Raw genomic sequence first — 26,614 nt, forward strand, 5'->3', positions numbered from 1 at the left:
ATTAGACTACATTGAGCAAAAGCTTCAATTGATAACTTGTATTTGTTGAAGATGGCATTCAGCAAAAATTACTTTATTTTTTCTAAATTTAGCTCTTCAAATAATAGTATGTAATTCTATTATTTCTGGATAGGTATAATTATTCTTTTTTTTTTCTGTTCAAAACCAAACTACTTCAATCAGATGATGCCAATAGCTGTGGAGAACTGATGTTCTTTCTTGTGCAGACATGCCTAGCTACAGTGTCATTTATTTGAATCTATACTGGAGGAGGCAGCAGAAGGGAGAACTCGAGCTTGGTTAAAATGGTATGGATAATTTTTTTCTCAGCTTTCATTATCGCGGATGCGGTGACGGGACCATGTATCTGGTGAACTTACCGGATCCGAGCTCTTTTCCCACCTACCACCCAACTTGCCCTTTTTTTTTGTTTTCTTAACGTTTTCGATCAATACTAAAAGTCTAAAAAAAACTATTTAGTAAACACAACGACAAAAATAAGCTAATCACACTTTCTCCCCTTCGCGTTAAAAAAATCCGTAATTACTCGCTGTCACTTTACGCACACCAAACCTGACACTTGTCCTCCCACGATGCTGTTTTCTGTTAATAATGTTACACCAGATCCAATCATAGACAAATTCCGAAAAAAAGAAAGGTCTCTTCCTCCCATTTCCTCTCAAATTCCACATGTACGAGGGTACAAGCTATCAGCATCAACTCCGGCCTCGAATTGAACGGGATGTGGAGCGGTATCGGATCTCTCTATACAAACGTGATCCGTAGGAACATTGGATGCGAGAAAACGACCTACCGATCTCTTTATTATATATCCCGTCCAAATTCTTGACCTCTCCTCCATTCCTCTTCTTCCCAAAATCCCCAACCAACCATGGCATCCTTCACTAACCCTAATCCTAGTCTCCTCCTCTTCTCCCTCCCCCTTCTCCTCCTCTTCGGCGGTTGCGCCGCCGTCTTGGAGGCTGCGACGCCGTCGCCGTCGAACGGGACGACGGTGTACGAGCTGCTGCCGAAGTACGGCCTCCCGCCGGGGCTCCTTCCGGACACGGTGACGTCTTTCCAACTTTCCAACGACGGCCGCTTCGTGGTGGAGCTGGAGGGCGCCTGCTACGTGGAGTTCGAGTACCTGGTTTACTACGAGCCCCGGATCACCGGCGTCGTCAAGTATGGCAGCATCGAGGACCTCCAGGGAATCCAGGTGCGCCGCTTCTTCATCTGGTTCGACGTCGAAGCCATCAAGGTCGACCTTCCTCCCTCCGACTTCATCTATTTCGATGTCGGCTGGATCACCAAGAAGCTCAGCGTCGGCCAGTTTGAGACCGTCCATTCTTGCGAGGCTAACGTGCTGGCCGACCGAGCCATGATGGCCGCTGATAGTTTACTTAAGGTATAAAATTTTCTTCTCCATGTGACTTGTTTTTAAGAACGGAAAAGAAAATTTGCTGGTAGGTAATGTTATTTGATCATGCTGGTTCTTGCTGATGATTTTTAGGTTTTGGAACCCAAAACTGGGATTCTGTATAGCGAATTGATGCTTTCTTTCTTTCATTCTGACATGGGATGGATTTTGTTTAGTGTGTGCAATGGCTGTCTAGATTTGGTTTTCTAGCTAGATTAAGGAGTGTAAGACAAACCCTTCCACAAGAGAGGAAAATTTGTAGGTACTCTTTATTTTTTTATTCTTTTTTAGGAAATTAAATTTTTCAGTGTAATTGTTCGAAGGAATTATGCTCATTTTTATTTTCATGGCAGTGCATTTCTATGTTATGGTTAATTCCTAACGGTGATAGGCATGTGCTCTGCATATGCTGTTGAAGGAATTGGTTAGTATGCAACCCGATTGATAATCAAGGGCACTTCACATTTGCTATGACTGCAAAATTAAGTGCTCGACTGCTGATTGGAAGGAGAGAGGACAAATGTTAAGCATACTGTTGTGATTTTAAGCTAGATTTCACAATTGGGAGAGGGGGATGGTCGCACAGTGGATGCAAGGAAAAAATAATGGTTTAAAAGGAGTGGTAATTGCTGTCTAGAAATTCTTATAGGATGGATCTGAACAAAGAAGACTGAAAAAAGGCTATGGGAAAGGATATTCGTGGGTTTTAATGTTTAGGACCAATGGAGGACGAAGAAAATAGAGTTTGAATGGTGAAAGAAGGTGGTTGGAGGAACTTTTCTTTTCTGCTGACGTCTATAACAGTTCTGGTATTGAACTGAATGTAGTATCAGGATAAGGAAACTAGTTACGCTAGGGTCATTAAGGTTGTAAGGATGAGGTTTGGTGTTAGTTTTAGGGTTTGGATGTGAGGATAAGGAAAGTTTTGGAGGTCATATGTTACTGGCTTGAGGTATAACTCTGAGACTAGAATGAGGAAAGAAAAATCTGTGTGAGTCTTAAGGTAAAGTATGTGTCTGAAACTATCTTGATGAGTTCTTTTCACTTGTATCGATTCTTTTCTAGTACTTAAATTGAAGGTTGACACTTGGATGATCATGAGCACAAAAGGTGCGGGCATCTAATCTTGTTCTTCAATTAATCAAGGCTTGCGGAAGCAACTATAGGCTGCCTTTTTCCTTGCAAACCTCATAGAAAAAAGGTCTTCATCCAAATATAAAATTATGCACTAAATTACTTTTTTTTGGCCAAATACTTCAGTTTGTGCAAGTTTGAATTAGTATTTCCCACATGGCTTACTGGTTTTGGTTAATTTTAATTGTATACTTGAACTTCTGTAAGGGGGCTTGCCCTGTTGTTCCCGCCAAAAGGAACTACATTTTCACATCTTTCTTTTTTTTTAAAAAAAATTTACATATCTCGTTTTCATAGAAATATTGCAAATTGATGATGCACACAGTTTTCTTGGGAGTAGTCTAGCTATAGGCTCTGTACTTTTGTCATGTTTATCATTATTTCTGGTATCTCTATTACGGCAGCCATAACATCTTGTTGGGGAAGACTTCAGTACAGAGATTCCCCCTTCCTAAATAAGATGCTGTGGTTACAGAGACCAAGAAACCTTGAAAACATTGTGGTGAAGTAAAACTTGTTGTCAAGCGTTGAGAACATAGTTTGTGACATTGTGCTTGTATTGTTAGGGTTTGTTGCTGAGTTTCAAAAATCTAAACATAGGGATTGAGCACATTGCACAATGTCAAAACTGTTTGCAGAGGGAGAAAATTTTGACCCGTTTAACATAAACTGCATATATTTGGCAAAGGTTTAGAAATTGTGAATCTAGGAGTTAGGATAAGGTTGAAGGGAGAACTTACATGAGATAGGAGTTACCAGAATATGTTGAGTATATTGTTTGCAAATTTTATTGAACTGGATGTTATCAACTTAAATGAGGACTATGACATGATGAAAACCCTGTCTTAACATCTTTCTTTGAGTTATAAAGAGTAAGCATATTGTATTGAATTTGAGATTGAATTGTGACCCTATTCATACAAAAAAATACCTGCTTATATTCAAATGCCATGCACCATTATACGTTGACCTCACGTTTGTCAGTATTGCTCTGTATCATAGCATATTAATTGAAATTTAAAACAATATATTACAAAACCATTTGTCTGGACACAATGTCTGAATATGCTTCCCAAGTAATGAGATAGATGATTTGGAGTTGTAAATGTGCCACTAGGGAGTTCATAATATTGGGTTCTTTTAAATAGCATAAGAATAATTATGGCACGGATGAGGCTTTGGAATGCACATATGAATATGAAGATTTGAGTGGTTTTTCCTGTATTTGAATGTCAAAGTCCTTATCCAATGATATGTCCTCTGTTTTGCCCACGTTTTATTTCTCTGAAAGGTTTAATCCAGTTTTACAAACTAAAGATGGTTGTGAAGGCTTCCAGCAGTTTCCTCAGACCCATACATCACGGCTGAAACCATGAAAATAGACCATTATTTAAACTTTTCTTCGAGGTGTAGTCTATGATACTGACACAAGCTGTATAAGCAGTTGCCGGAATTTGTTTGCTGGCTGTTAGATGAAGTGAATGGTTGTAATAAGTGTTAAATTTTTATATCTTCTAGTTATCATGCAACATGCTGACTTCTGACTTGGTTCACGAAATTTAATTATGCAGCTCCCAGATCCTATGAGAGATACAGGTATGCTGGTCACAGAATAGATAAATCTAGAGATCAGTCATCGATGGTTGGTGTGTCTGGGGCATTGTATGATATCTTTGTCAAGTCTTGGGTTTGCGGAAGGAACTTGTACTATTCTGCTGTATCTCAAGATTTATAGTCACGAAAACCTTATTGTGGATTAGATATGCATAGTAAGAAACCTCATTTATAAGCCTATCTCTATTGGATGGTTGCATTTGCTGGTCTCCTCTTCATTTAACCTCGAAGTTTACCATTTATGTTACTTAAATCCAACTATTTTGGAGTAACCTTATTTCATTTTCTTTTCTTTTTTTATGAATTGCTGCCTGTGTTAATCAGTTTTATGCTGTAAACACAGTAGCCCCTTCTGTGGATTGCCGAATTTCCATATCCATTAGTTAAGAACTTAAGATGACCGCTGGACTATTAGCTTGCCCTTGATGAACCTATATATCTAATGCTTTGAAGCGTGGGTTGGTGAAGCTTTTTGTGATTGGATCCCTTTAATTTCGGACATGGTCTGATCATTTATATTATGATTGTATTAGGCCATTTTCTGCATGAAGTCTGATGGCAATGGATATATTTGTCCTTGGACGAAGGTGACATTTCCACTGCTTTCTTGTGTTCAATGGTCTACATAGGTAAGATGACCGTAAAACAGGAATAATTGTTTTAGATGTCACCTCAATGTTTTGTGCCAAGCAGTTGGTGTATGCTGAACTCAGAACTAGCAATACCAGGCACCTTTCTCACAGGCCACATTGGTGACCGCATCAGCTTGATCACCAGTGTCCCCTCGACCACTTTTAAATCTTATATTCTTATTACATACCCATTCAACAGGAAAGTTACCTAAATGCTCTTACATGCGGCTGAAGCAAGATAAGAAATTGGAGCAGGGAAATTAGAAACCCAAATGCGGGTGAATTCTGGGAAATTAGAAAACCAAATGGTGGTTTTGGAAAGGCCACAGGCTATAGTAAGCAAGACACCAGCTACTTGATTGCCTTCCATGTATGTGTGAGTTTAAGACGAGAGCTTTGTACATAGCAAGTGGATTGCACACAATGAAGGATGATGACAGCTTTCATTATTGACGATACAATCAATGACCGTCGACGAATCACCCAAAGACAGACCTGTTGTTGAAGTCATTGATTGCCAACCAACTGCTTTCCCAGGCAGATTGGAGCACTAAGATGGGCAAAACTTTCTTTTGAATGGAACACGAGAAAGAAAATATAAAGATTTAAATTTACTCCATGTTTCATATGAGTAAAATATTCTAGGATTAAATAAATTAGGAGTAGAAAAAAATAGAGTACCATATTTTTTTAAAAAATATTTTGTTTTTTTACAAAAAAAAGGTGAGTTTACTCGGATACTGAATTGAGTGTTTTGTTGGATAAAAAAGAGTATAAGATACAAGATATCCACCCGACACATTTTTTTTTTTTTTTGGCTAAAATCCACCCGACACTTTTCCATGGTCCCAAAAGAAGGGCTTCTCACATGTTCCATGAAAGAAATCAGGAGTCAGATCGCGGAATAAAGCCCCTGCAATGTGGAATCAACCATTTCTCCCATCCCAAAAATAAGAGAAAAGAGATTAACAAAATTTTAATCCGCCTTGTCGGCCAGCCAAACACAGCCTTAGGATGTGCAATTCCCAATGGTCATCACCCCTATGGACACGTATTGGTGAGGGAACTGTGTCCTTGAATTAGCCAAAAAATGGAAGAATCTCGAGCTAGAGAGGATCCAATGTCTTCAGGCCTACCATGAATGCGAGGGTTCCATCCAAAAGCGAGATGTATGTTAAAAAATATTTTTTCATCTTGCCTATGACTAAGGCTATGTTTGGTTCCTTGTACAAGCAATCATATGCAGGTAAATTTTTGCTGGAATTAACTTTCTAAAAAAAATTATTTGGATGGTGAAAAGTTAGTCATGGAAAATATAGAGTTACTGAGATAAGAAAAGTCCCCAACATTAGAAAATTAAAAAAGTTTCATTGGCTCTCTAGTCTCTCCTACTCTACATATGTGGACATTTAACCACCTCCCGCATGCCACGATGAAAGTATAATTTTTTTATTTGGAACTCCATTTTATCAGCCAAACGGACATTGAAAGCATAACTTTTTTCAAAGAAAGATGTAATAACGCTGCCGTCCTTTTTCCGCTCTCATGGACTCTTACGGCATCCCGCGTTCTACCTCCATCTCGGATGAGCTTTGGCTGGTGATTCCTCTTCGTTGACTGGTGTAAAATCTAGAAAGCCCTTTTGGCGGGCTTCCGTGCCGAGACAACCGCACCGCCTGCGAGCGGGGAAATCCTCGCCACGTGCTTGGTGGTCTCGCGCAAATTTAGGGACGAGACTGCACGAGTGCACATGCTTCCTTTTTTTTTTGATGAAAAGTGCACATGCTTCCTCACGTGAAGGCTTCGATACACGACAGCCACGGTCGCAGCACCGGTGCCGCCGCTTAGGGGGCGCCCCTTTCCATCACAAGAACATCTCCTGTCACGTGTTTTGTGCATCTTGCTGGATTTGGTGCGCTACCAAATCAATTGGCCTGCAGAATTTTTTTCTTTCACGGGAACTTGACGGGCGCCCCAAAAACGTCTTCGCACGAGCAAGATAATCGTGTGAAATTTAAAATAGGAAGGAATCTATTCCGAATCGGGTGCCCGGGAGCTGGATTACTTATCCCAATCTCTACCCGGTCCAGCCAGGTTTAGAATTCTTAGACCCGGATCGGAGCCCCGCCGGGCGGTTTTAGGAGAGGGAATCGCCACGAAATTGGAGGGAACAAATATACGCCAGGATAAAAACCTTGGCCGGGAATTAGTTTATTCCCGAAAGAAATAAAACCGGTGGCCGACGGAGAGGCGGCATTAAATAGAAGGAAAGCACTAGAGAGGGGGGGAGAGAGAGAGGGGAAGAGAGAGCGAGATGGGGTTGTTGGGGGCGATCGTGGAACACCCGGAGGATTTGTACGCGTTGGTGAAGCTGAAGATGGCGTCGGATCGGATCAAGAAACAGATCCCGGCGGAGCCGCACTGGGGCTTCTCCTACACCATGCTCCAGAAGGTCTCTCGGAGCTTCGCCCTCGTCATCCAGCAGCTCGGCCCCGAGCTCCGAAATGCGGTAACCTCTCTCTCTCTCTCTCTCCATCTCTTCTTTCTCCCCGCTAATTTCTTGGATTTCTTGTTGGTTTTCGTGTTTATGCTGGTTATAATGTTGGATTGGTATGCAATCTTGTTCCCTTATGTGATGTTGGCATCGGATGACGCCGTAACATTCAAAATATTCGATTTTCTTTATTTTGGTGATGATTTTTTTTGGGGGTTGTTCTTGGAATTAATTTGGTTTTTGGGAATGATTTTTGTGAGGTTTAATGTGGTAAGAAAGGTTAATTTATTATGATGATAATGTGATCTTCTTGTTTATTTTCTTATCTCTATTTTGGAAATATAAAAAGATCCATAGTGGGGTGGTGGTAAGACCCATAGTAGTGTTTATGCCAAAAAAAAACCCTTCCATTTTTTTTAAAAAAATCTCTACTCACTTCTTGTATAACTACTTTTCACTTATATGCAATTTTCTTGCTCTTCCATCAAACAGAAGGTGGGATTGCTAATACATCATTTTATAAATGACTTGATACGAAAACTAACTTTGGCATCTATAAAGTTGATGTTTCTTTTAAAGTGATGATATACATTCTTTTATTATGTTGCTTCAATATCTCTCATCATTTCCGATGAGTTAGCCATAGAAAGACTTGTAACCGTATTTTAGCTCTTTTTGTTTGTGCAGGTTTGCATTTTCTATCTGGTCCTCAGAGCCCTTGATACTGTTGGTCTGTTTCCATCATCTTGAATCTTACAGTTTTTTGGTTGAGTCTATTTTCTCAAATCAAGCATTAATCACAATTCATTTTTGGTCCTCGCATCTTTTAGATCATCGCAACAGGTTACTTATCTTGAAATGTTTCTTTGGGATATGTACCTGATGTAATAGATACTAATTTCTTCTCATAACATCACAAGATGAAGCACAAAACAAGCATGCCAGTGAAAAGCATGCATCTATATCTTTTGATGTCATTACTTGGTTATTAAGAATGTAATATAACATTTCAATTGATCATTCATTTGCCAGTTGATCCAATGAACTGAGCCTGTGCTTTCCAATTTTGCATTTAGATTGAGAACTTGAAGCCTTGCTTTGAAGGTAATATAATTTTTTGTTTAGATTAAGATAAAATTGATTAGGGGCTCAATTTTGTGGTTGATTTTGCAAATCCAGGCACTAGATCTTAGCTCCCACGTAGCTATTTGAAGAATATTGTTGATAATTATAGTGAAAAACTGGATTAGCAAATCAAGCAACCCCTGCTCGAATTTGATGAGTGTAAGAACTGAAGGCACATTAGGAGCACATAATTGGGCAATCCCCATAATGTAATGTTGTACAATTACATCAATACCTGCCGAGCACTTAATTGGGCAAACCTCATAACTAATTTTGTACAATTACATCAATACCTGCTTTGTTTCCAAGTGTTGTAGATTTGCCATTCAATTTTATGGAAGGATGACCTTAACATCACACAGATATCATTTTAGACTCAAAATTGAACACTTGTTTAAGATGAAATCAGAAGAAGCCTAACGACACTCAGATCTTAAAAAAACCAAGATATGCAGTTATGCAGGAAGCTGATGTAAACACAGACATACATGCAGTCAAAAATAAAGGGAGAAGCAAAGGAAATTTTTCAACCTGATAGTGTAGAAAGAAGAGAAAAACGAGAAGAACCAGAGAAAGAGAAAGAGAAGATAAACATGCCAAAGGACCATAATACCCCACATTTAGGAGCTAATCATTCCAAAATAATTAACAATCTCATAAACTAAAGGCTCAATAACACTTAAAATTCAGAAGGAAAGTCAACTTCTGTAAAAAAAGTAGGATTTACAAGTCAAGCGAAAGTTTGTTACTTGGCAAACATTGAAAAATTTCAGGAAATAAGCCATGAAAATATAGTAAACTGAGTGTGTAAAGGAAATGTAAATAATCAAGAAAAAAGGTTCATTGCAAGTTATTACCCTCCTTAGTTTCTCAAAAAAGGGGAAAAAATTCATAATTTGAAGACACAATAAAATCAAGGTTAATATTGTTGGCGGAGGCCGGTGTGGGCCAAGTCAGCAATGCTCGCCCACAGCGGAGGCCGGTGTGGGCCAAGTTAGCAATGCTCGCCCACAGCGGAGGCCGGTGTGGGCCAAGTCAGCAATGCTCGCCCGCAACGGAGGCCAGGGGGTGCTTGGGATGGTCAGTTTAAAGACCATATTAAGCCTTCACTATCACCTGTGGGTTTTAGTGAGATGGCAGCGCCTACGGTCCTAACAGTGGTATCAGAGCCAGCGGCACAGGTTTGATTCCCAGGATAAGCGATTAAAAAAAAAAAAAAAACTCTCTTGCTGGGGGTGGGGGATTGTTGGCGGAGGCCGGTATGGGCCAAGTCAGCAGGGCTCGCTTGCTGGGGGGGTTGTTGGCGGAGGCCGGTGTGGGCCAAGTCAGCAATGCTCGCTCACGGCGGAGGCTGGTGTGGGCCAAGTCGTAATCAAACGCCGGGGGGGCGCTTGGGATAGTCGGTTTAAAGACCATGGTTAAGCCTTCACTATCACCTGCGGGTTTTAGTGAGATGGCAACGCCTACGGTCCTAACAAATACATGGGCAAGAAGCATATCTGAGCACATAAAGTTGGTGATGCGTGCATATAAGAAAGCTGATATGCTGTGGATTTGAAGGCTGTCTATGGCAAGATACGAGCTTGAAAATGAGGGAATGATCAGAGCCATTATCAATGTTGGTCCATTGGTCGACAACATGTTTGGCTATGAATTTGCTTTCTTATGTGAAATGGAATATTTTTCCTTTGGCTCCAAATTGGTATCATAGTATTAATATAATTGGTTTTAAACCATGTTATTAAATCTGGTGTTTACAAAGCATCTCACGATCATTACATGTTTCAGCTTGCTATGTTTCCTGAAGAAATTTATGAAGAGTGAGCTTCTTATCTAATTCCACTATTCCTAACTTAATGGCAGAGGATGATACTAGCATACCTTCTGACATCAAAGTGCCAATTCTGGAGTCTTTCCATCATCACATATATGAACGCGACTGGCATTTCTCATGTAAGGGATGTAATCCTTTAAATGCAATTTTCTCCTTTTTCTCATGAATTTATTTGATATCTATTTTACCTTTTTTTAAGCACAGTATCTGTGATTTTCCTTGTATTAGAAACCATTTTATTTTTTTAGATCTCAGATTCAAGTGCCTAGACAATGAAGAACCTTCTTTTGATAAGATTTTAGTTTACTTTCTGGTTTTCTCCTTTTGTTCTTGAATGCTGGATCCTTGCTTAGATATAGTCATTTTCTGGTTTAAGGATTTGTGTCTATGATCATAAGTGATGATTGAAGTCTTCACTGTCTTAATTCTTAAATATATGGCATTGATGTCTCCAATGTATATCTTGAAAGTCTTGCTAATTGTAATTTTTTTTTTTCCCTAGGTGGAGCAAAGGACTACAAAGTTCTGATGGATAAATTTCATTATGTTTCAACTGCTTTCTTAGAGCTTGGTGCAAGGTCTTTTCTTTTTCAGAGACTTGTTTTATGCAACTACTTTCCAAAAGCCGCAGACTGTCATTGATACTAGTCTGTTCCATTACATGGATATATTACTATTTTACTACCCTTTCAGTTTTGGAATTGAATTTGTTGGATGTAAGGTATAAACAACCAGAATTTGGTTCCTTCCACTGGTAGAGCAACAATACAAATACCTGGCCTTCATGATCACTTTTAAGAATGAAAACACACAATTGTTTAAGTACCGAAAGTACAGCTGTGCATCTTTTTTCTTTATTTTAATTAGTAATGTAAAGATGAAGTTATTAGGTCAAGGATAGAATGGAAAGTACATAATCTCCATGAGAGTGAAAGTAGGGGAATTCTCCTTATATAAAACAACTGTTTTCCCACCCAACCCCCACAAAATGACACATAGAGAGACTAACCAAAAAATAAGGAAACGAGTTGCGTATGTTTCTTATCCACTGCAATAAGTTTGCGCACAAGAGGGCAGTGCTATGTACAAGGAGTAGAGGCTAATGGTGTTGCATCTGTACCCATTTCTTGTATATACTGCATATTGAGTTTTGTTTTTCCTTGCAAATGCATTAATTTCTTCCAGCTAAACACCTCACCCAGTGGAATAGGAACTTATGCACACAAATATATACCATGCACTAGGGGCGGTGTACAGTTTTACTACTACTTTGGTAAAAAAGCACTAGCTATCCTGAAGAAATTAAGGGTTGACACTTGAAAGCAACATGAATCTGCAATGTTAGCTGTCCCTTCTTTCTTCTTAGAAAGGATGATGCTATTGAATATTGGAAGCCTAAAGCCCGTTATTTCCATGTCATCTGAAGCCCACCACAAAATCTTGCAATTATGGTGCAATAAAGATATTTCAATATTCTTGTGTGCAAGTAATGGTTTCTGTCATCTGCTTAAAGATATAAGAGAAGGATATCCAAGTACGAAGTTTCAACTGATTATTTCTCATTTTATCTTGAGGGGCAATGTGATTCCAATATAATCAGTAATGCCATGTCCCTAGATGCTTTCTTCCAAACAAAGATTTTAGTCCTGTCCCTAGTGCCCGTACTTGTCAGGCATCGGGTCAGTATGGTTTCAAAAATGCTTATGTTGAGACATGATATACTCTTTCGTCTCGGCAACATACCAGAGTTTTTTTTTTCCATTTGCTGTTTTTTTTGTTTGTTTGATGCTTGTTAATGTTCTTGAGGTTGTTTTTAGTGCTTGGTTGGGACCACATGAAGCTTTTTGAGCCCATTATTAGGTTTATGGTACTGGTGTTGATTTTAGCACCCATTGGGAATTGTTCTCTTTTTTTTTAGCTTTTTTTAATTTGGTGCTTTAGTTATAGCTAAGGTACTTTAGAAGGACATATTCATAAGTTTATTTTGGCATTCTCGGATCTTGACCATGTCCTGACTGGTCTCAGGGCAAATCAGCTGGTAATGGATCCATCCCAGCTGCTCCAATCCAGAATGCCCAGTATGGACCAGTATCAATTGGGGCCCAAATTCTTGCTTCCAAATGTTGCAATTAAGGCTATGGATCTGCATATATTGAATTTCTCGATCAACTAAAGAAGCACTTATGTACTTGTTGTCTATATGTAAATATGAGTTAATCATCAGCTTATGTATCTCCATATTAGTCTCCAATGCTCGTCACTGTTTTGTCAGGTTTGGGATAGTGAATTGGGTCATATATAATCCCTTTTTTTTGTATATGTACCCCCCACTATTTGATCCTCTCCCTCTCTTTCTCCAAAGAGAGAAACAAGTAGGGGTTATGTCAACTAACAGTTGATGTATTTAACAAGTTACATAAATACAATGCAAATTGTATTATCAGTTAATAGGATCATGTCCTTCCATTAAATATTCTGCGGGTTAGGGCCATACATGCATTGCACATCTGACTTTAGCAACTGATGTATTTTCTTCTTGTCATTGTGTCCTCTGATGCAATGCATCACTCAATTATGCCAATGCAGTATGAAGTATTTTATGGCACTTCATGGGCAATATTACGGATTATCTCACAGGTTCTGCTAAATTACTTCAGAAGACTTTCAGGGTATTTAAACTTCTTTTCAACATCCAAAGATGTCAATGTATAATTAATAGAAGGTTGACTGTATCAGCAAAGGGAATGATGATCTTGGATTTTTGGAGTTTCTCACTCTCCACTGTGATCGATAACTCGGTTCAAAATCTCATGTTTCTGTTCTTACATTTACAGCATAAAGCAAATTCGGATGTCAAAAATTGATCATGCAAATAGTTGAATCTGCTTTATTTTTTTTCAAAATCATTATGAATGTGCCCAATTAAGTCTATTTTACAGTTTCAAAATCATTAGAAATGTGCAATGTATTTTATCTTAATCATGAGTTTTACCTCACCATACCTTTGCTACTTCCAGAAAATTCTTGTCATGATTATTGTTACAATCTGCGGAATCATATGAAGTTTTTGATAGCATCATGAACGCCATATTTACCCTAAGAAGGCAAATAAAAACTCCATTGTTTTGTTTGCAAACCTGTGTAAATTTTTTCATAAATATATGTATTCATTTTTCTTAAAATGCCCTGGAATTTTCTATACATTGTATCCTTTGGCATGAAACACTTGAAAAAAATATATGTATATTTCTTTTGGTTGGTTTGATATGGAAGTAGTCTCACAGAAAACTAGGCTACCATGTTAAGTTGATCCTAGAAATTTGAATAGATCTAAATTTATTTCATAACTTTAATGTTTTAAAATAAATCAGTGGAGTTTAAATAGCTGTAGAGGTCAACGCAATGTTTATTATCATATTCTAATTATGCAATGCTTTCAAAATAAAATATGTTATCTTTTTTACCTGAGGCTTGTCAAATCTTTCTTTTGTTCTCTTAAAAAACTAATTGCCAATATGTGTTATATAAATTACAAATAATGTAATATTTACCTGGATATTGGCCATATTTGCTGTCTGAGTGTAGAAAATCCCAACTGGATGGACTCTTCGGTCAGGCATATGCCGACATGTTTGGATCCATTCCCAAATTTGTTGGGCTCATATGGTCTTTCTTCAGAATTGTGAAATTAAAACTATCACTAGATCAAGGGATTTCAGTAGAAAGAATAAATGGACTGTAAGGATAACGCTCCAGGTTGCAGCAATGGGGAGGTCCATCTGACATCATCATTAAAGATGTCCTATTAGGTTCTTGAAGAATGTTTTGCTTCAAAAAAAAATTGGCAGATTATGTGTTGTCTCCATGTTAGGAGCCTAACCTTGAAGCTTCAGATGGAAACCTCAATCAGATCTTCAACTAAAATCAATTTTTTGTGGGTCTTGTCCTCTTTCTATGCCAAACTCATTGATGAAAAATCAGGTAGTGTAGTGACATAGCATGCTTTAATGGAAGTTATACTCTCATGAAATGTTTGCATTAATTTGCATGTGAAAAGGTGTTCTTAAAATGCCATTGCTTGGGCACTAGTTTTTTCTTTCATAATCGTAGTGTCATGCAGTCTCTATCTCAAATCTGGAAAGTGACATGAATGCTTGGTTCGGTGCCTTCTTTTTTTCTTTCTTTTTGTATGCGGGAGTGCTGCTTGTATATCTTTTACACAATCCCATGATCTTATATTTATTGTTACATTTTCAGGTTTTGTTTCCTTTGTATGCTATGTTAATATTATCTCTAATTAATTTCTCATGTCATGCAATGAAAAAGGTATCGTTCAAAATCATCATGAGTGCCTTGGCAAATTTGTCAGTCAAAAAGCTGCATGTTTGAGTTAGTTTTAAGTTTACGATTAGAATGTGGGTTTTCAAGGCATCAAGGGGGTAGGAGTGCCAGTTATTATCAATCGATACCAGGCAAATTTCTACCATACAATGGGACTACTTCGTATGCCCCTCGGTGCTATATGTAGTTGGTCTCACTTTTGCTGTGCTGGTGCCAACTATCATATTATGTTTGTATGATACATTACTGACATTGTACCATACTACCAACCTGGTACGGGTACGGTTACTAGTACACTTCAACTCTTGCATGCCACAGTCCTCAATGGCTTCCTTGTTACAGATTAGGATTCCATTCAATCAATCCTAGATATTTCTTTGGTAAATGGACTTCGTTATCTGTATTCAATAGTCCTTTCACATAACAGCTGTCCTCATGATCTTCTCAGTACGTCCTTTAATATGCTTTTTGACAAAGAACTTTAAGCTTTAGTGTCTAATAAGAATTTCCCTCACCATGGATTATTTGGACAGTAAACCTTAGCATCCAATATTTCTTTCAACACCTGGTGCCTCCTTCAGTAGACTTTGTTTTGGACTAACTAAAATTAGTGTTGCTTCTGTGGCATTTCAGTTATCAGGAGGCAATTGAAGATATTACCAAGAGAATGGGTGCAGGAATGGCAAAGTTTATATGCAAGGAGGTCCGTAATTTCAATGCTACTTTATAGCCAAACATACATGAACTCACACAATATACAGAATTAAGGAGCACACCTGGATTGGTTTTATATTTGTATGTTCTTTATAGACCATTTGGCCATGTAAGACTCATGATTGTTAGATAGTCCATGTAAGACTCATCATTGTTAGATAGTCCATGTAAGACTCATCATTGTTAGATAGTTTCTTGGATATTGCGCTGTCAAACAAAATGCAATCTCTAAGACAATGCATGCTTTTGAATGTGTTCTTGTTTTAGCCAATAGAACAAATATAAAATGTTTCTGTCATTAAGCTGGGTACAGTGCTGCCAAATGATAGATCCAAGGCTATATATGAAGGTGTGATATGTGAATCTTTGCTTGAACACCTATTTCCAATAAACTTTCTTGGGAATGTCATAATCTAGCAGCTAATTGTTACTGAAATAATAATAAAAAAAGAGTCTACGCTTTTGAACTCCCCTGTCATGCATCTTCAGTAAGCTTGTAATTCATTCTATAGTATGGCATTTTAGCTTAGAATTTATGGTCATTTATTTTGTATTTCTGTCCTTTTCATTGATAGGGCCAGTGGCTTCTTAAAATGTTTGATTTACTCAGTGTATTAAATTGCATGGTTTTACTATAACTGAGTGATGGTTTACAAAAGTTGTTTCCTCATAAACATGGAGAACTCATGTTACTTTACTAATGCTAGCCTGCAAAAAGAAAAGAAATTGAAGTTACTGTTCTTTTCTAAACAGAAACAAAAGGCTGTGAGTTTACATTGGTCTCATTCCCATTGCATATAGAAACAGGATTAGCTATTTAATTCCTTCCTCAAGGTGTCAGTTCATATTTTCAATACCCACATTGTCCTTTAAAGGGAAAATTTTTGCAAATGATGTATAATCTACTTCATTTCTGGCCTGAGGACAATCTTTTACTTCATTTGTCGTGATGGTTATGTTGTGTGTATGGTTGATTGTTTCTTTTTAGATTAATAGGAATACCAAATAGTGAAAACTTATTCTTTACAAAACTTATGAGATATAAGAATATTTGTACTGAAACTTATTTCATACTATGCTATTATAGTATTACATTAAAGTTTAGACCAATTTTCTTTTCCTTGTATGCAGGTAGAAACAATCAACGATTATGATGAGTACTGTCATTATGTAGCAGGACTAGTTGGATTAGGACTGTCTAAGCTCTTTCATGCGTCTGGGTTGGAAGAACTAGCTCCAGATTCCCTTTCCAATTCAATGGGCTTATTTCTTCAGGTACTGTAAGTCAATTGGTAATGTTTTAATTGCTTCACGGTGCCATTTATCTACTGGCTGTTCACTAATTAATAACTCCATATTTTCCTTCTTTTGACAAGCAGAAAACAAATATAATCCGAGATTATTTGGAAGATATAAATGAGATACCAAAATCACGCATGTTCTGGCCTCGGGAAATTTGGAGTAAATATGCCAGTAAACTTGAGGTTTATGCATTGTACTTTTATAATTTCTTATTCATCATTTGACCTTTTCTTTTTGTTATATAGTTTAATTTCTAGAACCATTACTTTGATGGTTAACCAGTGTTTTATATTATATTCTTCCTTTTTCTACCTGCTTTATCTGAGCGTGCAAGCTTCTTTTCTTTTTCATTTGTGTCCCTCTGTCTTTATCATCAAGATCAAAAACAAGTACAGTGGGCTAACCTAATTTTTCTCTCACGAAATTCAGGTTTTTGTTGGTTTCATATTCCAGGGGCTAATTCCTTGTTTCCATTGACGTTATGCAATACAGGATTTGAAATATGAGGAGAATTCCACAAAAGCTGTGCAATGCTTAAATGACATGGTAACCAATGCTTTAATGCATGCTGAAGATTGCCTTCAGTACTTGTTTGCTTTGAAGGATCTTGCCATCTTTCAATTTTGTGCTATTCCACAGGTACATTGAAAAATGTTTGCTTTAACTGGAAGTAGAATAGTTGTCGGATATCATGGCTAAGAAGTAATGTTACTAGAGTTGCCCAAAAAATGATATTTACGGTACATGTTCCCCTTTGGTATTTTTCTTATGTTATCTTTCTTTAATGTTTGTGCTCTCTCTCTGTATCTCTATCTCTTTCTGTGTCTGTCTGTCTGAAGAGTAGGTGATTTGTGGCAATTCAGGTGATTTTCCATAGCCTGCAACTTCATTGCCTTCTCAATCCCGAGCATGAATTTCCCCCATCCCTTTCACCTTTTAGCAAACTCTAATGTTGACCATTTCACACCCTCTATTATTGCTTTGGAAAATGTCAGGCTTATTTGGTTTAAGAGTAACTAGAAGCATAGGGGAAACAATAACTCTCCACATACCCCATTTCCATTTCTCTCTTTCTCCTAATCAAATAATCCCTTGTCTGCAAGCTGCAGATGCTCATGTTAGACATGCAACATGATGCCACGAACTTTATGCATCATTCAGTTACTTCTAGCATAAACTATAATTGGCAGTACTAGCATGGCAACTTCATGTAGAATTGGAAATAGCAAGAAGATCACTGTTGGTAGAGAATAAAATCCTACAATATCAGTTGACTGCAAAAAAATGTTTCGCTGTTGTCCAAAATTGAATTATTTTTTAGGTTGTAGGAGGATGAGGGAATAGCCAAATTGTACTAACAAGATAGTTTGAAATGTTCCAGAATAGTTATGAAGTGGGCAATGCCCCAGTTGTAACCTCCTTTCCTTGTGTAGTTTACCACGGTGGTCCCTATTCCCTTTCTCTCGCTCTCTACCTCAAAAGAAAAAATGAAAGAAAAAGAAATGCTCCAGAATGGTTATAATTTATTTGCTTTTTTTTGGGAAAAATAGTTTCTTTCTCTTAATAAATCATTTACTATTCTTCTTCCCACCATATTTTCTAGTGAAGCAAAAAAGACTAATCTTGATGTCTTTATAGTAACTCCTTACATTTAAGTGTAAATAGGTACGTTTGAACAAGAAAAGGAAAAATTATATAGAGAAACTCATGTGCTCAGCAAGAAAATAATTTTAAAGCTCGTTGCCATAGCAAAGCTAAACCCTAGCCAGTTACAATTAATCAACATGAATTCTTTGTATCTCAGTTTAGTTCTTGACTTTTAGTGATGCATGTTAAAAAAATGTGTTACAAAACATGTTTCTCTTTCCTTTTCTTTTTCCTACAAGAAAATATTCAGGCTTGAAATTGTAGGATATTAATGACAATTGTTAACCTCTCAACACAGTGAATACATGATTGAAATTCTGAAATAACTGTCATTCACATCTCAAAATCCTAATTTTACTGTAGTTATAATAGCAAATGGGGTAAAACTACAAAAGAATTTAAAGTTTACTCAAAACTTGCAAACTGTCACTAGTGACTTAGCAAAGTCCTTGTTAAAAGGGACTCTCAACATTGTATAATCACAATTAAACAGTTAAATCCAAAGTAAAATGAAAAGTCCAAACTCCAGAATAACTTTCTGCCACTCTTTAGTGCATGCTTTTAGGGAAATTCTGCTAGACTTGAAGCATCTTGGATCTTGCAGCATGGCAAAGCATGTCATTAATTATTTTTTGGTAGAAGTGTGTCATTAGTTATATGATGACATAGTCATCATATCAAAACTCAATTCTAGTGTTATTGTCTTCAAACCATAGTTTACATTAGGGAGTCATCGTTCTATTTTTGTCAATTTCTTTGTTTTGGTGTTTCTCATACCTGTCCATGACCCATTCTATGTACGGCAAACACCACCTATAGTTAAAAATGCAGAGAGAAAAAATATGTACAATCTCTACCTAATATAAGCAAGCATTGATAGCTAATTGTTTGCTAAATATTACAATATCAAAATTAAAATGCTTGGCATCATGGCATATTCACATGTATGAATTTGTAACTTTTAATTATGAAATCTATAAAACCTTCATACCCACAGTGTATTAGCTTTTTGGTGTTTATACTAAAATTCTTATTAGATAAAACTTTTTTATTAAAATGTTTTGCTTTCTTTTTAAGCAAAATGTCAACAGGTCAGCTTTTATTGGCTTTAGATGGTTTAAAGATATAGTCATGAAACTGTCAAGTTCATATACCATATGCTGTACTAGGACATAAAACAAAAAAAAAGGTACCATCTACCATGGCGTGTGCATGTACCTGCATGTTGACATTTTTATTGGCTTGGATGGTTTGAAGATGCAGTTGCAAAACTCTCAAGTGCATATACCATATGCTGTACTAGGACATAAACAAAAAAAGTACCTTGTACCATTGCATGTGCATGTACCTGCATGTTGACATTTTTGTATCAGCATCATGGGGCCTATACTTTTTGCATACATGGTCATTCAGTGTTGAGTAGTATGCATTTGAATATTGGATCGGCTTTGGTCATGCCATGACATATTTTTTATAAGTTAATAAAATAATCTTAGAAGAAAAGTCTATGCAAGGATGATGGTTATATGGTTATAAAAGTAACCTTCATCAAGTGCAAAAGAAAGTGGTGTGTTGGCTCTTATTAGGCTGTATTAAACAGTAGAAGCAATGTTGTCCCACTGGCCTGTATTACTTGGCACATGTGACAATGCATCTTATTTGACTGGAGTCTGATATGCCCTTATTGTTTTCTTCTGGCTTGATATCTAACACGTTTGCTGTTAAACTTTGATGTCAGCGGTTCATGGCAAGAAGTGCAAGCTCATCTTTTGTTATTTGCTAAGACAAGTGTTATAATAATCATTACTTAAAACTCAGCATATGTTATTTGTATCCTCACTGACTTTTTGCTAATGTTTTTCTGTCCTGTGAATGTAATAAATGAAATTTTGATGGAACTTTTATTGCCCTTCTCAATGTTCCATTTTTCCTTGCTACTTTTAGCTCTGCTTTTTATTTCTCATAGTTCCACTCTAGAAACTCTGTTGTCTAGTTTGAACATTTATATCTATTTCCAAAGTGCATGTTAGTTGACATTTGCGAGTTGCATCAGATCATGGCAATTGGAACCCTTGCTCTATGCTATAATAATGTGGAGGTTTTTAGAGGAGTTGTGAAGATGCGACGTGGTAAGAAAATTGTGGACCTTTTTTTTACTATTGATTTCTTCATGTTTATTTGTTTTGAACTTGATGATATCATTTTCATTTTCATGTTGGTTTCTTGCTTTTTTTTTCTTTTTTGTTAATTGGTATTTCTCTAGTCATTTCAGTTTACCACCAGGAGTTCATTGTTTTCTTTCTATAATTTAGATTGTTCAAATAGAAGATACGAAATAATGGAAATTATCAATTGTAGGGATGATTTCTTGCCTCCATTCCCGCATGACTCCTTTGAATGGGATTTACCTTCCCGCTTCACCATGTATTCACATCAAGGTATGCCAGACCAGTGTTGTGGCTCGCATTGGCCAACGATCGGTTTAGTATAGTACGGGTCCGTATCGTATCGTGTCGAGGTGTGTATCGAAATAGGAAGAGGGAGAGGGAGGGAGGGAGAGAGAGAGGAGGGGCTTATCTTGCTGGTGGACGGGATGTCGTTGGATGCATCTGGATCAGAGGAATGGGCTTCTAGGGAAGGTCGGAGGAGAAAGGCCGGAGGAGGCTAGAGAAGGAGAGAGAGGGCTTCGAGCTTCAGATCCAGCCTTCGAACAAACCTTGAGAGAGAGAGGACTCACCTAGAGCGAGGAGTGTCCGGAGGAGGAGGCTTCAAACGCATCACCTAGAGTGAGGAGTGGTGAGGAGGCTTCAAACGCATCGGGAGGGGAGAGATGAGGGCATAGGGGCGGTAGGATTTATGTATTGAATCGGTGGGCTAAACCATGCTGGGAATTGACCGGTCTAGTTCAGTATGCTTTGAATCGGCCGGTTCAACATGGTTTGCTAGACCTAATTCATATTACCTTGATGTTCTGAAATCTTTTTCATAAATTCAATGTTGTTGATAATATGAATCTTTTCCATCTCAAGTTTAATTAGCCAGAAGTATTTCTATGATAGATATGTGGCAAGTTTGATATTAATTAACATGATGTCATCATTGTAAGACTTCATTTTCTTCAAATTTTTTCTCTCCCAAGTTATCATATTATATAAATATTCAACCTTGAGTAATATCGAGGTTTAAATGAGCTAATTTTCTAATTTTTAGGCTGCAAACGACCATACTCTTCCTAAACAGCCTTGAGCTTGGCTCAATAAGTGGTTCAATTTGAGCTTGTACTTTCAGAAAACAATCCAATAGCAAGCTGTGTTGTAAGGATCAGATAATAATAAGTTGAGCACGGCCATTAATTTGCTTGCAATGAAAGTATAGTTTCAGGCTCAGTTTGAGAATTTATTCATGTGCTTGTCTTTAAGCTTAGCTTGAGCTCAACCTGAGCTTGAACACACCATTGATTTTATTACAAGCTCAAAGTTTCACTTGGCTTGGCACAGTTGTGCTCTACCACTTGTATGATCATACAAAATACCAGTACCTAGCACCAGTTCTCATAAAAATCCACATTATAGAGCACTCGGGTGAGATTAATATAAAGACATTTTATACAATGGGAAGCTCTTCTGTTGTATTCCTTCTATAGATAGATTTCTTCAACCAATGGGTCTTCCAGGTTTTAAAATAAGCCCTACATTATTTACCTGAACTGAAGAGCCAATTTGGTTACATGTATAGGGATGCTTGTCTCTAAAAAGAAAGAAAGAAAGAAAGAATATTGAAGTGCTTAACATGTAGGAGTTGGAATGAGTTTTTGGAAAAAATCTGAATTGAGTGCACGACCCTAGGTAGAAGTTTTTGGCCAAGATTTTAAAATCAATTTACCAAGGGCTAACATGGATTTAAGAAATTTAGTAAAAAGTTTCAGAGCTTGCTGAATCATATTTGATCCACGGCCTACCGGCCCTACCCCATACAAGTAAGCTAGTGTTACCAGTCGCTAGGGATGTTGACAGACTGACATGCAAAACTACCATTATATTGTTCGGGCTGGATTATTGGGCTGGGTCTATTCAAATTTTGAAATGCTCAAATCAGAGCTGGCCTATTGGCATCCCTAACAGTCGGCAGTTAAGCCTTCGTTGTTCAGGCCTAAACTTTATATGGTGTAGTTTACCATAGCATGCTGAGTTTTAGCATGCATTGGCACAAAAGGATATGAGACATTGCTTGCAAATAAGAAGAAACTATGCTTTATATATATATAGAGAGAGAGAGAGGAAGGTTTTTTAGTTTCTCCTTGAAACATCTTTAATTTCTTTAACTGGCAAATGAAACAGCTTGTGAATATTTATTAGACTAACCTGTTGACCTAATTGAGCAAGTTGTAGCTAGTTTACATAACTGGAATGGCTAAGATAAACAGTATTTAAATAATTCTTACCGACAACTCACCATCAAACAGGTATTGTTGTTTTTTGTTCTTTATTCATTTTACAACAGTTAGATAATTGCTTCAAAATCTATGCTCTTTTGATGTAGATGTGGATTTTTGCACTATTAATCAGGTGCATCTTTGTCTTGTTAATGATTTTTTCCAAGATATTCTTTTCACCTTTGGAGGATGAACTTGGGAATAAAGTATGCTAAAAAATATAGTTAATAAAGTGTTGGGTGTGCTTGACTTGAAGCCCACCTTTGTATTATTGACTGATTGTTCTGAGAGTAGTTCAGGTTCATGAAAAACCCCAATATTTTGTGAAAAGAAATGGACGAGACATTAACATTTACCCACCTTGCTTTCCTACAGAACAAAGAACATTAATTGTTACATCCATTTTATATGGCAGGGGCACATTTACTATTATAATATCTAACGATTATTCATTGACACTATGATTTTGTTGATCGATTTATTTTTAGAATTCAAGGTTTATCATGGTCCATGGTGATTTGTGTATTTTTTATGGAACCCCAGATCAGTATCTTGAAGCATTTTATGTCATGAAAGTAAAATATATTTATGTACTATTTAGTGATGGATAGTACCTTTTGACTGTGCTTTCCAGGACTTACTGCTAGGGTTATTGACCAAACAAGATCAATGTCAGATGTCTATGGTGCTTTCTTTGAATTTTCATCTTTGCTCAAGTCCAAGGTACTGTTCTGTCTATTTAGATTTTCTTAATATACTGTTTGGAAAGGTTTAAGATATTTTTCATGATATTGTCTATCCACTCGATCACACATCTGTCTTTATGTAGCAGATACTTGTTGTTTTGTAGTTTTGTTATGAAATAGGACAATTATCTGTGCATCTTATCTCATGCAAATGCATAGTCAATTATCATCCCAGATGGTGAGCCAAAACCTCTTAACTCTTAAATCATGCTAGATATGTACTTGACCTAATATCACTCATCTACAAATACCCCTTAAGCAAAACCAAGTAGAAAAGCCGGCGGGGGGAAGTAGGGGAGGGAGGGGGTGGATTTTGGAGAGCAGGCTACCAAAGATAGAGAGTTGGCCTCTCCTGAGGGGCTAGCTCTCAAGGATTGAAGTATCACGTGTTGGTGGCGTGTCGCCATGTTGTGCCATGCCATGCTCATGCTTAAATGCTTGACATCCGATAACACAACTGACCATGTATTAGCAAAGGGTATTGTGCCAGCAAAGCAATGGCATGGGTATGTGTCATGTTGTATCTTGCCATGCTGATCAACAATTAAATGTGTGCTAGCCTTTAAATTACTCGCCCCATTGTGGCAAGGGCCTAGTGCTCTTGAGACTTAGTAAGGCCACACCAATGACCAATGTTCTATCACACTCCATAGGGGTAATATAGCGGTTCCAAGATTGTGTACAATCACATATCCTGTCTAAGTGGATATGAACCTCCAACTTCCAAAATAAGCCGATCCAATTTATAAGCTCATGAGATCATGTGAGTTAAGATGGGATTCCAATTTATGCATTGTTGGATGCATGATTACTTAACAGTTAACACTTAATTAATCGCATGTCATGTAGATCCAAGCAAGGTCTGGTGTGCCTGAATCAGGGCCCGGACCGGTTGTCCGGTAGCATCAGTCGATACACCCCTGTACCGTTCTGTGCCAGCCCTGTACCGACACAGTAGAGGAGATGGGGGAGAGGGCGAACGGAAGAGAGGAAAAGAGAGAGAGAAGGGGGAGAGGGAGGGAGAGAGGAGGGTGGCGGAGACCAGCGAGCCGCGCGGAGAAGGGCTCCCCTGTTGGGTCGCCCTTCTCTCTTCCTTCCTCTCCCTCTTCCTCTCTCCCCCACTTGCTCTCTCTCTCTCTCTCTTTTCCTCTCTTTTCTTCTCTTTCTCCTTCGTCGATGGGTTTCATTTTCGTTGTCGGAATTGTCCCGATCTGCCGCCAGTATGGCTCGGTACGCCCCGAACCGCCCGGTTCAGGACAGTTCCACCGACTATGGATCCAAGTTTGTAAATAGCTCGTGGAAGTTATATTATGGTGAACTCCCTAGCAATTGGATTATCATGAGATAAATCCCTCATGACAATGCACCTATGTGCATTTAGGTCGCGCTGCTAAAATAAGGTATTATTGGTTTTTGAGATAAATATAATTTCACTATTTGACTGATCATGTATATTCACCATTGCATTATAGGATTTGCCTAAAACATTGGACAAACACTTTCTCTAAGAAAATATATTATAGAATATAAATGATTCACAATTTGCAACTGTTTATCCTAAATAGTCTTATCAGTCCGGCTACCCAAACTAGCTATTTCTCATGTGTCCTTGGCAACAATCATCTGTAATCATTAGATCTCTAAAGGTAAATCCTTGACTTGTTTTGATGGTTATCAATTGTAGGACACATGAATTCCTTAGGTAAGGTAAATGTAGAGATTACAGTAATAAATACGGTGCTTGTGGATGAGTACATGAAGATATTAACGAGTAATCAACGAGTAATAAATAATAATTTTAAAATCTTGAGAGTTTATGGGGAAAGATTCAGGTTTTCTAATTTCTTTCTTATTGGCCCTATCAATACAGTGCTTGTGGATGAGTACATGAAGATATTAGATTATTATGTGACCTGGAGGGAAAGAGGGAAAAAAAGTCTAAGAGCTGATTCAAATGTAACAAATCTCACTATATATGAATTGCTCCCATACACCATATTGGGCTTTTGCAAGAAGACTATTTGTTTTGGGTGTAAATGTGTTTCATCTATACCAAGTACATGCGGCATGCATCCAATATAACCAACGAGTAATAATGATGTTCTGTTGGCTTCCCGTCTGTAGTCACAAACTCTTGTCAGCAATCATTCCAAAAGTTTTAAGTAGAGTTCTTTGTTTTTGAATGCATTACCCCTCAGATTTTTTTTTTTAAAAAAAAAAGATATATTGCATAAATTACCATTTATCTCCATGGTTCTCACTCTTGGTTATTTTTTGTTGGATTTGGCTTAATACATTTTTCTACTCCTGCCAAACAAGTTCCAACTGTAATGATTGTTGTCCTAAGGATTCTATATGAAGTAAATTGTATCGTCAAAATATTGATGAGGCATGTAAAATGCGCATGCAGATCGATGATAATGATCCAAATGCCAGTCTTACTCGTCATCGTGTGGAAGCAATACAGAAGGCTTGCATATCCTCAGGATTGCTAAATAAAAGGTTTGTCATTATTATTCCCTTTGGTGCTGTGTTTTGTTTGTTGCAATAACGATTGCATGTGGGCTTCTTCAGGGGATATCACATGTATGAGAGCAGGCTGCAGTACAATTCAGTGCTGGTAAGTTCTTGCACCAGACACTTGTCCGATGTGCTATTGCTTCAAGTGTAAGATTGCATCTAATTTTCGGTCACAATGCTGCTGCAGGTGATCATGGTCCTCCTCTTAGTATCTGTCTTATTTGCCATTCTATCCGCTAAATGATTAATTCTTCCAGATGTTGGTAAGGGTCTTCGTTGCGAATTACCTTTTCATGTTTCAACCGATTCATATTTTTGTTCTTCAGGTCGCATGCAAGGATATTTTCTACTCTATCTGAAAAAGTTGATCACTTCATGCCTTACTGGCCTTGCAACTAATATTATTCAAATATAACTGCAGCCATATGATTTTGCATGCTGATGCGTGCAGGGTTGGCGCTTGGGGGTTCTCACGTTAGTATAGGTTTCTACTGCCATCTGGTTTTCATGTATTTCAGGAGAAAACAAATGTATGAATATGGACTTTGAATATCAAAGTACATGATGACGAACATGATGAACATCCCAATCCAAGTTTCGGTTTTTACATTGTCTGATGTCGACGTCAACGGCCTTCAATGCTTCCATTTTAGTAACTG

At 37.6% G+C, this 26,614-nt stretch overlaps 2 protein-coding genes across 4 annotated transcripts; both read left to right on the forward strand.

Moving 5' to 3' along the window:
* Window positions 1–457: 457 nt before the first annotated feature.
* Window positions 458–4,384, forward strand: LOC103712069. Its single transcript, XM_008798455.4, has 2 exons — window positions 458–1,408; window positions 4,126–4,384. The coding sequence occupies exons 1-2, from the start codon at window positions 893–895 to the stop codon at window positions 4,168–4,170; spliced, it is 561 nt and encodes a 186-aa protein (XP_008796677.1). The 5' UTR covers window positions 458–892; the 3' UTR covers window positions 4,171–4,384.
* Window positions 4,385–7,060: 2,676 nt separating this feature from the next.
* On the forward strand, window positions 7,061–26,572 carry LOC103712070 (squalene synthase 1-like). 3 transcript variants are annotated; one of them, XM_008798456.4, is made up of 14 exons: window positions 7,061–7,309; window positions 7,982–8,024; window positions 10,283–10,372; window positions 10,756–10,831; window positions 15,228–15,297; window positions 16,440–16,583; window positions 16,688–16,792; window positions 17,103–17,249; window positions 20,311–20,386; window positions 23,324–23,412; window positions 25,846–25,937; window positions 26,010–26,055; window positions 26,143–26,218; window positions 26,407–26,572. In XM_008798456.4, the coding sequence occupies exons 1-13, from the start codon at window positions 7,115–7,117 to the stop codon at window positions 26,197–26,199; spliced, it is 1,230 nt and encodes a 409-aa protein (XP_008796678.1). In that variant the 5' UTR covers window positions 7,061–7,114; the 3' UTR covers window positions 26,200–26,218; window positions 26,407–26,572. The 3 variants fall into 3 exon arrangements, with proteins under 3 accessions (XP_008796678.1, XP_008796679.1, XP_008796681.1); XM_008798457.4 differs by having other exon boundaries at window positions 26,377–26,570; XM_008798459.4 differs by having other exon boundaries at window positions 26,143–26,151; window positions 26,282–26,562.
* Window positions 26,573–26,614: the final 42 nt, after the last annotated feature.

The sequence above is a fragment of the Phoenix dactylifera genome, unplaced genomic scaffold, assembly GCF_009389715.1.
Source record: "Phoenix dactylifera cultivar Barhee BC4 unplaced genomic scaffold, palm_55x_up_171113_PBpolish2nd_filt_p 000204F, whole genome shotgun sequence".
In the NCBI taxonomy this organism is placed as follows: domain Eukaryota; kingdom Viridiplantae; phylum Streptophyta; class Magnoliopsida; order Arecales; family Arecaceae; genus Phoenix; species Phoenix dactylifera.